This window comes from Rhinatrema bivittatum, chromosome 2 (genome assembly GCF_901001135.1).
Source record: "Rhinatrema bivittatum chromosome 2, aRhiBiv1.1, whole genome shotgun sequence".
Classification (NCBI taxonomy): Eukaryota; Metazoa; Chordata; class Amphibia; order Gymnophiona; family Rhinatrematidae; genus Rhinatrema; species Rhinatrema bivittatum.
The window spans coordinates 765226212-765240283 of record NC_042616.1 but is presented as its reverse complement, the minus strand read 5'-3'; the positions used below and the strand labels follow the sequence as shown (position 1 = coordinate 765240283).

Below are 14072 nucleotides of genomic sequence, written 5' to 3'. Positions count from 1 at the left end.
ATCTTTTTTGCAGGCTTCAGATCCCATGGCTAAGGATCTTCATAAGTTGGATGTGCGACGCGCACTGTTACAATATCTGGAGGTCACCAATGCTTTTAGAGTGTCCGACCATCTATTCGGGTCTACAGTGGTCCTCGGCGGGGTAATGCGGCCTCCAAGACTACCATTGCTCGTTGGTTAAAAGAAACCATCCGATCAGCATAACTTTTGCGGGGTCGGTCGCTACCCGCGGGGCTGCGAGCCCATTCTACTCGCACCCAGGCCACTTCCTGGGTGGAATGTCATCATATCCCTACAGAGGAGATCTGTAGGGCGGCCACATGGAAATCGGTACATACGTTTGCCCGGCACTATCGATTGGATGTTAAGGCTCCAGGGCCGACGGGGTTTGGAGAAGGGGTGCTTAGAGCAGGCCTCTCCGGCTCCCAACCCAAGTAAGGTAAGCTCTGGTACATCCCAGGAGTCTGGACTGATCCGGGTACGTACAGGGAAAAGAAAATTAGGTTCTTACCTTCGCTAATTTTCGTTCCTGTAGTACCACGGATCAGTCCAGAGTCCCACCCAGTTGTGGGGCTGATGCCGGGAGAGGCGGTGTGGTCTGTGTGTTAGTATCTTTATCAGCCAGAATGAGTTGATGTTCGATACCTCGAGTTCTGTTCCCAGTTGGGGGGTTGTACACCTGTATCGAGGTCGTTGATTATCTAGTTTAGTTGAAGTTTTGGATATTGTTCTGCTTTGACATTAAGTAATACTGCCAGACTGTAGGTGGCACCAGCCTAGATATAGGCGGAGTTTGGTTTGTAAACTTCTGTCTCCATCTGCTAGAGGGGGGCAAAACCCAGGAGTCTGGACTGATCCGTGGTACTACAGGAACGAAAATTAACAAAGGTAAGAACCTAATTTTCTTTTCTGTAAACAACTGTTTTGATCCCTTATTTCGAATTTTTATCCCCCCCCCCCCCCAGATACATTGATGATCTCAATGAAGGGATTTACATTCAGCAAACCCTGGAAAGCGTGCTACTGAATGAAGATGGAAAGCAGCTTCTAGTGAGTGGCCAGGCTTCTCAGTAAACAGCAATACATAACAGCCAGCAACTTGGTAATGTGTTAAGTTGCTCTCAGTAATGCTGAGAGGTTTGTTTTTTTAAGGTATCTATTGTTGGTGTTTTCAGTGAAGGTAAGAAATGAGATCAGGAAAAATCCTCATGATCCAGGTAGTTATACTTTCATTTTTTGCTGCCTGACAGCTGACTTTGTCAGGCTTTGGCCCAGAGGAAGCTGGAAGGAGTTAGGAAGAAGGGCGTGGGCCATGAAGGTGCTGGGGGAGAGATAGGAAGAGGAAGTGATTGAGGAAAGAAGCAGTCTTCCCTCCCCCCCCCCCCCCCCTCTTTTCCAAATTAAAAAAAAAATCAACAAAGATAAAAATGAAGGAAAAATTGGCAAACTAAAAAAACAGAGTAAATTATGTGCATATTTTAGCTAGCACCTGCTTTTTCTAAATGTTTTTTTCACCCTTGAGACAAAGTACTTTCTGAAACCTTGCGAAGGCCTGAGGAGCGACGACTTCTTCCTTTTTTTTTTTTTTTTTTTTAAAGTCAGACTCTGGTGTAAGTTACACGAACTGAGCACCTGTCATTTCTCAACAGTGTGAAGCCCTGTACCTCTATGGGGTCATGCTACTGGTCATTGATCAGAAGATTGAAGGTGAAGTCAGGGAGAGGATGTTGGTGTCCTACTACAGATACAGGTATTACTTTTTGCTTTTATAATCATTATATTAATTGATTGCAGATAAAAACCAAATGGTCCATCCAGTGTGCCCAGCAAGTTGCACAGCCACAAATTAGGAAAATGGACGCTGGTTAATTAAGTATCCCTTTTCCCAACCTGACCGCCAGCACACTTGTGTTTTTATTTTATTTTTTTTATTTTGGGACAGTTGTAACTTTTTAGTTCCTCCGACACAATATCACCACGACCGGTATGATGGTCATCGCCAGTTCCTCCAAGGAATAAGCTTCACCGAGGCCGGCAGAATCGCAGAGGCCTGTAGCCCCTGTCTCGTTCCATCAGTGCTTGCACCTCTGGACATTGGCTGAGCACCTAGGGCCTCATCTCCTGTGACAAACAGTGAGGATGAGGGTCCCTATGACCCCTGGGGAGATAATCAGATGGAGTTTTCCGCAGAGGACTCGGATGGTCTCCTGTCAGACCCTTCTCCTCTAGAGGAGCAAAGGAAGTCTCCGCCTGAGGACTTAACCTTAGCAGGTTTTGTGAGGTTGATGGTGGAGGCAATCCCATTCCAGCTATATATATATATTTTTTTATTTTTTTGCATCGGGGTGAGGGAGGGGAGGAATAGCTAATAGCCTCATCAACAGGAATTTACATCTGGGGTTATTGATGCGCGTCCAAAACACATGTTTGATGCTTGGCCTTGACATGCATGCTAAGCCCAGGCTAAGCATTGAACCGTGCGCAGGCAGCGCACGGTATTTCATCAGGCCACTAGTGTTTTTATCCTCACCATCTCTTCTGGAAAGGCATGCCAGGTATCCACCACCCTCTGTGCAGAAATATTTCCTGATGTTGGCTCTGAGTTGTCATCCCTGGAGTTTAATTTCTTGATCCCTATTTCTACAGTTTCCTTTCCAACAAAAAGGCTGTTTAAACAAGCCTTTCCCGAACCTAATTGAAGCACCGCATTAACTATTGAGTGACTTTCAGCACAATGTAAATAATTGCTCATCTTATTGTTAAGTTACTCTACCTTTGTCGTCTTCTTCCCCTAGTTCCAGCACCCTTGTTTTATTGTAACTTTTTTGCTCCTCTTCACTTGTTAAATGTTCAAGGCTTTTTACACCCCCTGTTAACTGTAAACCAGCATGATGTGATTGTATCATGAATGCCGGTATAGAAAGGCTATAAATAAATAAGGTTCAAAGCTCGTGCATCATTAATATCTTTCAGGTATCCAAATGTGTGTGTTATATTTGCCCTACAGACCCTAACGAGAAGAAATTAGGATGCTGTGGTAGATATGCTAAGAACATGCAGCCAGACTAGAATTAGACACCCACACCCCCTCGACAAGGAAGAGATAGGTGACATTTAGTGCTGACAGTATTGAATTATGCCTGGAGCATGAATTCAAGCTTCTGTTACTGACTCTTGAGTGACCTTAAGTCCCCCTTCTCCCTCTGATGACCTTAAGTCCCCCCTTCTCCCTCTGATGACCAGCTGTAATAGGGCAATAGTGGCCGCAGCATGGCCACTATTCCTTCTTCCTTGTCTGCTATGGAATCTGTCACATGGTCCAGGCTCAAGAAATGCGCTGCTGTGCTGGTAGGCCCAAAGGTAGCTGCATGGACATTACTGCCAAGTTGAATTGTACATGTTGAGATCATGAGTAAGTGAGGGGCACTATATGCAACCCAAATTATTCTTTCAAAGTAGACTGCAAAGGGTTAAGCAATATAATCTGGTCCCCATAGCATGTGGTGTCATGCCTTGCATTCTTTAATGCTGGTGCTATAGAGAGATTTTTTTTTTCACCTATGCTGTTATAGTTGGGCTTAGCGTGCATGTCATTTACAACCCCTGTGAACACGGTATCTGACCTTCAGCACAGCAGGCATGTAAGGCATTCTCCAAGGACAAGCAGGATAGTAGTCCTCACACATGGGTAACATCATCAGATGTAGCCCGATGCGGAAAACTTATGTCAAACTTTCTAGAAACTTTGACTATGCACACTGGGCATGCTCAGCATGCCCTATACCGCGCATCCACGCGGTGTCCTTCAGTTTCTTTTTTTTTCATGGAGCTGTGAGCCTCGTGTTTGTTCGAGCTCTTAAAACTTTTGGTTTTTTGGCCTAGTGGAAAACTTTTTTTCGCGTTTTTGCAAATTTTTTTTTCTATCTGTTCTGTTGCCGGGTCCCTCTCTGTGCTTTCCCATAGTTCCCCAGTCAGGGTTTTCGACATCTTCAGATAAGTTTACTTTCGCAGTCGATTTTCCCCTGTGGTGGTGGTGCCTCTGTGCCTACTGGCCATTGACGCCCACTGCCACTATTCCATCCTTCAGCCCTTTTATTTTGCTCCGTCATGGCCACATCCAGTTTTCACTGATGCGCCCAGTGCCCGAGGACTATGTCATCACTGATCTGCATGAAGGTGGCATACTCTGCCTGGGGGCATCACATGATGTCCGGGTTTGTCACTTGTGCAACTAGATGACTCCCAAAGGGGCGCTGGCTTCAGCTTGACAAGATGGAGCACCACTTTGGGTCGACGAAGTCTGATGCATCGGCATCTAAAGATCTCGGCGCTGCACCTATGGACACCTTGCCTTCGACATCAGTGGGACCATCTGTTCTGTCGAGGTCGCTGGTGGATAGGAGCTCTGGAGATCGACTGCTGTCCCATCTCCTCTGGAAGTTCATCGTCTTTGACCTCTGCACTGGGGAAAGACAAGGCCAAGCATCATGGGAAGACCAAGAAGCATCAGCACCATTTCCCGTTGATGCAAGGTGCTGGGCACGGGGATGCACTGGCTTTTGCTGCAATGCTCCCAAAGCGACCCCCGTGGCGAGGAGAGCTAGTCCTCCATCGATACCCGGTGTCCCCGATGGTCTCCACTAGACCTGATGTCAGTTACTGATTTCCCTCGAGGGTCTGAGGAAGATCTGGCCACCCCTCCTTCCTCCCAGTCAGTGTTGGCATTGGCAGCATTCATGGAGGAGCTGGAGTATCGAGTCCAGCTGGCGGTGGAGCAGGCACTGCAGGACCACAGTCCTGTGGCACCAATGGAACCAGAGCCTGTAGCACCTGTTCTCATACCTTCTGGAGAAGCTCAATATGCTCATCTGTGCCTTACTGATCCAAGTAGCATTGGTTCCCGTGCCAGCACCGGTGCCCGCAGGTCACTGGGGTCTCCTCCAACCAGTATGATGGTCGTCGCCGGTTCCTCCAAGGAGGAAGCTTCACCAAGGCTGGCAGAATTGCAGAGGCCTATAGCCCCTGTCTAGTTTCATCAGTGCCTGCACCTCTGATCATTGGCTGAGTACCTAGGGCCCCATCCCCTGTGACAAACTGTGAGGATGAGTGTCCCTATGACCCCTGGGTGGATAATCAGACAGTTTTCCACCGAGGACTCAGATGGTCTCCTGTCAGACCCTTCTCCTCCAGAGGAGCAAAGGAATTCTCCGCCTGAGGACTTTAACCTTCACAGGTTTTGTGAGGTTGATGGCGAAGGCAATCCCATTCCAGCCATTGTTGGAGGACAATACCAGGTGCAAGATGCTTGAGATCCTTCAATTTGTGGAGGCTCCTAAAGAGATTGTGGTGGTTCTGGTATACGAGATCCTTTTGGAGTTGCTCCTGAGGATTTGGAAACACCCCCCTCACAGTGTCACCTGTCAAAAGGAATTCAGATGGGGTTTACCTGATCCAGAAGGCTGTCTGATTTGATGTGCGTCATCTGCCCCACCAGTCAGTGGCGGTTGAATCCACCCTCAAGAAAGTCAAGTGCTGTTAGACCCACTCCTCAGCGCCCCTGGGGGTGGACCACAGAGCGATGGATGCTCTTGGGAGGAAGATGTTTCAAGGTGCCATGCTTATTGCTCGTATTGCTGCCTACCAGCTCTACATGAGCCAATATTTGCGGGCTATCTGGAAGCAGGTGCAGGAGGTGGCAGAGCAACTGCCTCAACAGCAGCAAGACACCCTCATGTCAACGGTGCGCAAGGGTTTGGAGTATGGAAAACATGAGGCCCATGCAGCCTACAATGTTTTTGAGTCTGCATCGAGAGTCTCTGCAGCGGGAATCTGTGCCCACAGAATGGAATGCCTGTGGGCCTCTGATCTCTGACCGGAGGTACGAGAACGACTCGCTGATGTGCTGTGTACAGGAGAGAATCTCTTTGGAAATAGGGTGAAGGATGCTGTGGCCCAACTTTGGGTCCAGCATGAGACCCTCTAACAACTCTCCACTAGTGCTCTGGACTTATCCCCCTCTTCCAAGAGGCTGTTGAGGCAGGGGCCAAGGAATTCCTTCTTTGCCAAAGAAAGTAGCATCTTCTGCCTCCTCGATCCCATCCTCATCAGAGCACTTGTGGCTGTCCCTGGCAGCAGAGAGCTCCTAAGCCCCAGCTGGCTCCTCAGTCAAACCCGGGGATGGGGTTTTGACTGGGCCACGGGGTGTATCAGCCAGTCGCCCATACCTGTGGCGATGGACCCTCCAGTTGGGGGCAGGCTGTAGTTCTTCTTGAACCAGTGGCCTGGTGTAATCTCGGACCAGTGAGTTCTGTTCATTGTTTATCAGCATTTCCAATTAAATCTATTGGGTGTCTGACCAAATTACCCTCTCTGCCTGCATTGGGGCAGAGCTCTCCTCTCTCTTAACAGCCAGAGTGGTCAAGCCCTTTCCACCACGGCAAAGAGGGCGGGGATTTTACTCATGTACTTCCTGATTCCAAAGAGAACAGGAGGACTTTGTCCCATCTTAGTAGACCTGATGGTCTCAAACAAATTTCTAAAAAAAAAAAAGTTCAAGATGGTTTCCCTGGGTACCTTGATCCCCCTTATGCAAAAAGGGGTCTGGCTATGCTCCCTCAATCTAAAGGATGTATACACCCATATCGAGATCTTCCTAGGTTATGGGAAGTATCTCAGATTCGTGGTGGGAAAAACAGCACTTTCCTAGCATGTAGCCAGATGGACTTAGGACCAATGGGTTATATGCTCCCCTGCTAGCAGATGGAGACGGAGTCAGGTTTCAAAGCTGATGTCACCCTAGATATACCCCTGCAGTGACCTCAGCCCTACAGTATCTCTGTCTCCTAGCAGATGTGGACGTGCTTTCCCTATTGGGATCGCTGTACCCTGTTTCGGTGATAGGCGGACGCCTGTCCCTATTTTTCAAGGAGTGGGTCAAGATTACGTCAGTCCAGTGGGTTCTAAGCATTATCGAACATGGCTACGCTTTGGATTTTGCACGCCCGTTGTGGGACCTGTTCATGATGTCACCCTGCGGGGCCCGCGCAAAACGGACAGCGGTGCTTCAAACCCTGGGCCGGTTGAAAGCACTGGGAGCTATTGTCCCAGTCCCGCTGGAGGAATGCAGGACCGGCAGATACTCTATATATTTCGTGGTTCCCAAGAAAGAAGGCTCCTTCCGCCCGATTTTGGATCTGAAGAAGGTGAACAAAGTGCTTCGGGTATGTTGCGACCGTCGCTGCCCGACATCTCCACTTCGCCCACCTTACCTTTTTGGCAACTCCCTCTTTGCCTGTTGGAAGTTTGGCTGCCACAACATCTTCGTGCCGTTCTCCTCCGGCGTCCCCGGACCGGCTAGACGCCGCACTCCGCCATGTTTCCCAGCGGCCCCGACTCAAGTAGCAGCAGTGGCACGAACCTCAGGGCGTCCCCCTGAGGTGACATCATCTCCACCAGATATTTAAGGTCTCTGAATTCGCTAACTAATGGAGTTAGCAAGGACCAAGTTTACCTTGCTGCCTCCAGGTATCGCTGCGGTTGGGATTCACTCTCTGCATACCTTGCTACTCTGCCTCCTCGGACTTTACCAGGGGTACCCGCTCCTCGGGGGCCTTGCTTTCTCTTTGCTTTTCAGATCGCAGTCTGGAATCGGTACTCGCTCCTCGAGGGCCCACATTCCCGGACTTGCTGCTGAATACCACTTCTGCCAGGAAGTCATCGCTGTCTACAATACCAGTGAGTTACCATATCTCTCTGAGCGTTCCCTGGAACCGGTACAAAAATCATAGTAATGTACAAAATAAGAATACAGAAAAAGGTGTGAATCCAAAATCCTTATGAAAAGATTTACAACAATTTTTAAAAATGTTTCAGAGGAATGGTATCGGAGAAAGATGTGCTGGATTAAATATAATCGCCCACAATGGGCCTTAAGCATTGATCGGACACCAACACTGAGATGTCACCTCATTTACCAAGACCTCTGTATACCCTAAATTTCTTTTTTTGTTAAATATTTCTTTTTGTCATGATTAAATAACCACTTTTATCCAAAACTGTACTTATCTTCCCACGGTGCCAAAGAAGCTTGACAGCCACATAATGTGTGTAGTAGAGTGGAGGGGAGTCGTGTACAACTCCTGTGGAAAGGTTTGGGGAATACACTGGTGAGTTCTTGAAGACAGCTGGGTAGGAATCCGTATGGGCAGAAGTTTTACATGGGAGAATTAATGCTGGTGAACGCATAAAAGAACACTTTTTTTTTTTTTTTGTATGTGTGTTTCCAATTCCTTTTCTTTTCTTTCCTCAGTGCCGCTCGAACCTCTGCTGACTCAAACATGGATGATATTTGCAAACTGCTGCGGAGCACTGGATATCTGAGCCAGCCGGGAGCTAAAAGGCCCCCCAATTACCCCGAAAGTTACTTTCACAGGGTTCCTATCAACAAGACATTTATCAGCATGGTGATTGGTCGATTGCGATCAGATGATATATACAACCAGGTGTGATATAACCTGTTTTTTATGCCATGCATAGTTTAGTCCTTGTTGACTATAGTGTTTTTACTGGTGGTGGATTTGGTTCATGAATCACTTACCCACATTTTACTTTGCTTCACCCTCTGTTGCCTTGAATTTTCAGGACTTATTTCTGGGTGTGGTGGGAAAGGCTGCCCTCTGAGTGTAATCTCCTGGGTAGAAAAGAAAATGGGAAGGAGGCAGAAAGAGCAGCAATCTTTAACTTTAATTTTCCAGAGAAACAAACATTTATCATGCATTAGAGAGAGAGCCCGAGAAGGGCAGACCCCCAAACAAATACAAATTACCCACTTCTTCTTAAAGAAGGAAGATCTAGTTAAGAAGCAGTGCTGGGAGCCGTCCCAGTGGCCTACTGGTAGTGCTGCACACTTGACTTGTATTTGATTCTGGACCCGGACCCGGCCCTTGGGCTAGCAGAGGCTGGACGTGCTGATCAAGACCCTGAGAAGAAGGGAATCCTGGCCGCTTTACAGCGGTGACACATGCTGGTCAGACCTGGGGGTGTATGAAGTCACCAAAGGTACTTTCTCCACAGTGACTGGGCTATAGAGGGAGGAGTTGATGCAACAAGAGAGCAACACCCCAGGATAAGAAGAGCAGGAAAAAAAATAGTGGAGCAATGAGCAAGTTATGAAAGTTAGAGTAAGAGGTGTTCTATATTACTTTGACAAGGAGTTTCTTTCTTTCTAAAGATAGATTCATGGGCTATGAGGTTTTTGGACATTGATCTGCAGCCATGAAGCGAATTATATGTTGATTTCTTAAAGAATAAACTGTTAAAGAAAAGCTGCTACTTGGTGGTTGTTTGTAGGCATTAGTGAGTGTCAGAGCTCTGGGTAAGTGTTTGTTCTTTCCTGGTGTTGTAGGTTTCGGCGTACCCCCTCCCAGAGCACCGCAGCACGGCTCTGGCAACACAGGCTGCAATGCTCTACATCCTGCTCTATTTTGAGCCCTCCATCCTGCACAGCCAGCAAGCGAAGATGAGAGAAATAGTAGATAAGTACTTTCCGGATAACTGGGTAGGTCCACTTACTGTTCTTCAAATCTATGGTCTGAAGCACATTTCTGCTCTGACAGGGAAGCCCCTTTTCCCCTAAAATAAAAAGTAAAAGGCCCAACTTTTTTTTAATTTTTTTGGCCAGATTCTATGGCTATCTCTCCCTCTTATCAGTTGATTTGCTTTTGGTGTGCTGACAGCCTAATGCAGTAGCTATTATTGCATTGTGGAGCAGGAGGTCTGACACCCTTGCATTGTGTGTCAATGTTTTCATTGTTCAGCAAAGTGATGTGGCATGCAGCTTAACGCAGCACAAGGGCCATTCAGTAATTCGGTATACTTGATTTTTTCGCGCTGAGGGGGCACGAGACTTTGATTCTGTCCCAGGTTCCTGCATTATCTAGTGGATTTCTGGAGTAGAGGGGGCAGTTGCACATGACCCCAAGAGGGAGAGAAGACTGATACACACATCATTTTTGCATTTCTCACTGCATAGTCATCTAAAGTATGGTTCTCAACCCATTTCTCGGGGAACACCCAGCCAGTCTGGTTTTTAGGATATCAACAATGAATATGCCTGAGAGAGATTTGAATGCACTGCCTTTTTCCCTGTATGTACCCAGATCAGTCCAGACCATGGGTTATGCCTCCCTTCCAGCAGATGCAGACAGAGAAAAACTTGAAAGGCACTCTCACTTAACCTGGTGTTCCTCCTGCATCCCTTCAGTATTTCTCTGTCTCCAGCAGATGGAGGTGGTGCAAACCCTGCAGTCTTGCCCTGTTTCTGGAGTGTAGACTATCCCTTGAAATAATTAAGAGTGAACTAGCTATATAAAGTTTTGAATCAAGCAAGTTAAAAAAAAAAATTAAAAATTAAAGTAGTCTTCTGCACCAGAGGGTGTTTCCCAATCCTCCCAGGGGGTTGTTAGATCCTGCGGGGTCATCCCCTCTGGTGGCAGGTTATTGAAGCTGGGGTTGGTAACCCCGCGGGGCTCCAGTCAGGGAAGGAGCTGGGGAAGAGATTACCAGTGGTCTGGTCCCTCTCTTACCTCGTGCCAAGCTTCAGCGTTTAAAAAAAAAAAAAAAAAAAAATTTTGAAATTTTTTTTCTTTTTTGGTGGGCTGCAATCCAGGACCCCTCCCCATCTGAATCGCCGCGTTTTTGGCAAATTTTGCCATGTTTTTGACAAGTTTTAGGCTGTTTTTCCCCCTCCATGATGCCGCGGCCATCTTTGTGTGTGGCATGTGGAGAATCGTCCGCACGACTTTCTCGGGCTGGTATTTGCTCCCACTGCCTTCCGGGAGGGGAAGGCAGCTCCCTTTCTGGGAGTGCAGCATCAGCTAAGCCCCGGGGGGCTCAAACGATCGGCTCCGCGGGACCCTCTGGCTGACCAGTTCCCCCTCAGTGCAGGGACAGCAGCCATCTTAAACACATTTCCTGCAGCTCAGGCAAGGGCTATGGGAGATGGGGAGCTTCCCCTGCGCTGTCACCGGTTCCTGCCAGTCCTGATAATCCTTTTGATCAGGAGGATCCTGATGTTCCAGGGGGGGTGATGATGATTCTGATTCCTTTTCCTTAGATTTTGTCCTCCTTATGCATAAAGCCTTTCTGGCTTCCAGGTCTCCGCAGGGTGGTGCCTTGCCGGTGAGACCTGCGCAGGGACCAGCCCCCCCAGGTAGCTAAGCGCACGGATGTGCCTGGGTCGCAAAGTTAAAAGGCTCCTTGGCTCCAGTGGTACCAGGCAGTGTAGCTACAGCTACAGTGACCTCTCCTTTCTCCCCGGCTGGGGCAGGATCAGAAGATGAGCAGGGGAAGCAGAACCCCTTGGATGGTGATGATCCTAAAGTGGTCCGGCTGTTCCAGAGAGAGGAATTAGAACCTCTCATTCCTGCAGTTCTTTCTGAACTTGGGGTGGAGTTCCCTCCACATGCTCCGCCACAGGACTTGGTGGATCCTGTCCTAGCGGGATTGAGAACGCTGACCCAAGCTCTTCCTTTTCATCCCATGCTTCAGCAGCTGATGACCAGGGAGTGGGACGCTCCGGATGCTGGTCTGCGGGTCGGTCGGGCCATGGATAAGCTATATCCATTACTGGATGAATCTCTGGAGCTCCTGCGGTCCCCCAAAGTGGATACTTCAGTTTCGGCTGTCGTTAAGCAGACCACCATTCCACTCACAGGTTCGGCAGCTCTCAGAGCCTTCAGGATCGCAAGCTGGAAGTACTGCTTAAACGCATTTTTGAGGTGTCGGCCCTAGGTATCCAGGCGACGGTGTGTAATATTTAGATGCTGCGTGCGAGCCTGCACTGGGTCCAGCAATTGCTGACATCTAGAGATCTTCCGACAAGAAAATCAGAGCAGGCGGAACATTTGGAAGCTGCGGTGGCATATGGAGCGGACGCACTGTATGACCTGTTCCGCACTTCCTCTCGCACAATGTCGTCGGCAGTGTTGGCTAGGCGGCTTTTGTGGCTCCGAAACTGGTCCACTGATGTTTCCTCCAAGGCTCAGCTTGGGACTATTACATTTAAAGGTGTTTTTTTAGTCAGTGAGGATTTGGAGGAGTTGATAAAGTTTCTGGGAGAGAACAAAGTTCACAAGTTGCCAGAGGACAGACCAAAGCCCTCCAGAGGAGTTCCATCAGCCCGCTCTCATTTTTGAGGGCAATGTCAGTTTCGGCAGAGCAGGCCACAAGCGCCCGGACAGCGGCAACCAGTGGCCAGAAACCAAGTCTGGTCCTTGTCCTTTCGAGGTCGCAGAACCTCCCATGAGGTTGGTTTGTCCTCCTCTCTCACCTCCAAGGCTACACAATGAGATGGAGCCGGCCCATCCCTCAGTTCCTTGGGTTGGGGGTTGCCTATCCCGGTTTTACGAGGCATTGGCCAGGATTACTTCAGATCAGTGGGTGCTAAGCATAATAGATCGTGGCTACTGTTTGGAATTTTCTCGACCTCTCTGAGATTTCTACTTAATATCCCCATGCAGTCCCCAGGTCAAACGGCAGATTGTTCGTCGGACTCTTGAACGCCTCCTAGCTCTCAGTGCTGTAAAACCGGTTCCTCGAGGACAGGGAGGTACTCCATTTATTTTGTGGTTCCAAAGAAGGAGGGATCCTTCCGACCAATATTGGATCTCAAGAAGGTAAACAAGTCTCTCAAGGTGCCGCATTTTCGCATGGAAACTCTGCGTTCCATAATCGCGGCAGTATGCAAGGGAGAATTTCTGGCCTCTCTGGATCTGATGGGGGCATATTTACACATTCCCATTCATGAGGATCAACAGACGTTCCTTCGCTTTATGGTCCTGGAAATGCATTATCAATTTTGCGCTCTGCCTTTCGGTCTCGTGACCGCCCCTGTACATTCACCAAGGTCATGGTGGTTGTGGCGGCGTCTCTCTGGAGACACGGCCTTCTCATTCATCCCTACCTGGACGATTAGCTCATCAGGGCGAAGTCGAGGGAATGTTGCCTGGAAGCAATCCACAAGGTTACCACTCTCTTGGAATCCCTTGGATGGGTAATCAATCAGGCCAAGAGCAACTTGGTTCCTTCTCAAATATTGGAGTTTCTGGGAGCTCGGTTAGACACTACGGTCGGGAAAGTTGGTTTTGGTTTTTTTTCTCCCGACTGACCGAATGCACAAGCTGATGGGGCAAGTTCATCGCTTGTTGGCTCTTTCACTACCCAAGCCCTGGTACTACCTTCAAGTTCTCGGCTCTATGGCATCTACCCTGGAGGTGGTTCCCTGGGCTTTTGCTCATATGAGACCATTGCAACGAGCGTTACTTTCCTGATGGGATCCCAAGTCGGAGAATTTTCAATTCTCGCTGCCGCTCACCGATTATGCCAGGTCCAGTCTTGTATGATGGCTTTGCCCACACAACCTGTCGTGAGGGGTGGATTTGGAAGTCCCAAACTGGATAGTGGTGACCACGGATGACAGTCTCTCAGGCTGGGGAGCTGTTTGCCATTATCTTTCAGTGCAGGGCAGCTGGTCTCCGGAGGAGTCCGGATGGACGATCAATCGCCTGGAGACCAGGGCGGTTCGCTTGGCTGTGCAACATTTTCTTCCCCAGTTACGCCATTAGGCGGTTCGCATCTTATCTGACAATGCGACAACGGTGGCCTACATCAACCGTCAAGGAAGCACCAGAGGTCAAGCTATAGCAGACGAGGCGGAGCTGCTCATGGCTTGGGCGGAGCAAAATCTGGCAATGATTACGGCATCTCACATCGCCGGGAAGGACAACATACAAGCGGACTTTCTAAGTCGCAGGCGCATAGATCCAGGAGAGTGGGAGCTCTTGGACAGAGCAATGGATCTCATTTCTAGCAGGTGGGGGACCCACCACATGGACTTGATGGCAATGCGAGACAATGCCAAGGCTCCTTGCTTCTTCAGTCACAGAAGGGATCACGGCGCAGAGGGGGTCGATGTGCTAGTACTACCCTGGCCAATGTCGGTTCTCCTTTATATATTTCCTCCTTGGCCTCTGGTGGACAAGGTGCTTCGCAGGATAGAGGTCCACCTAAGAACA

The 14072-nt window shown here is 48.8% G+C and overlaps 1 protein-coding gene across 1 annotated transcript in view; it reads left to right on the top strand.

Moving 5' to 3' along the window:
• WASHC5 (WASH complex subunit 5) overlaps window positions 1-14072 on the top strand; it is a 205789-nt gene that overhangs the window by 8601 nt on the left and 183116 nt on the right. Inside the window, 4 exon segments of the mRNA XM_029592012.1 lie at window positions 966-1050; window positions 1650-1750; window positions 8309-8501; window positions 9404-9556. Of these exon segments, the coding sequence (XP_029447872.1) occupies window positions 966-1050; window positions 1650-1750; window positions 8309-8501; window positions 9404-9556 (532 nt within the window).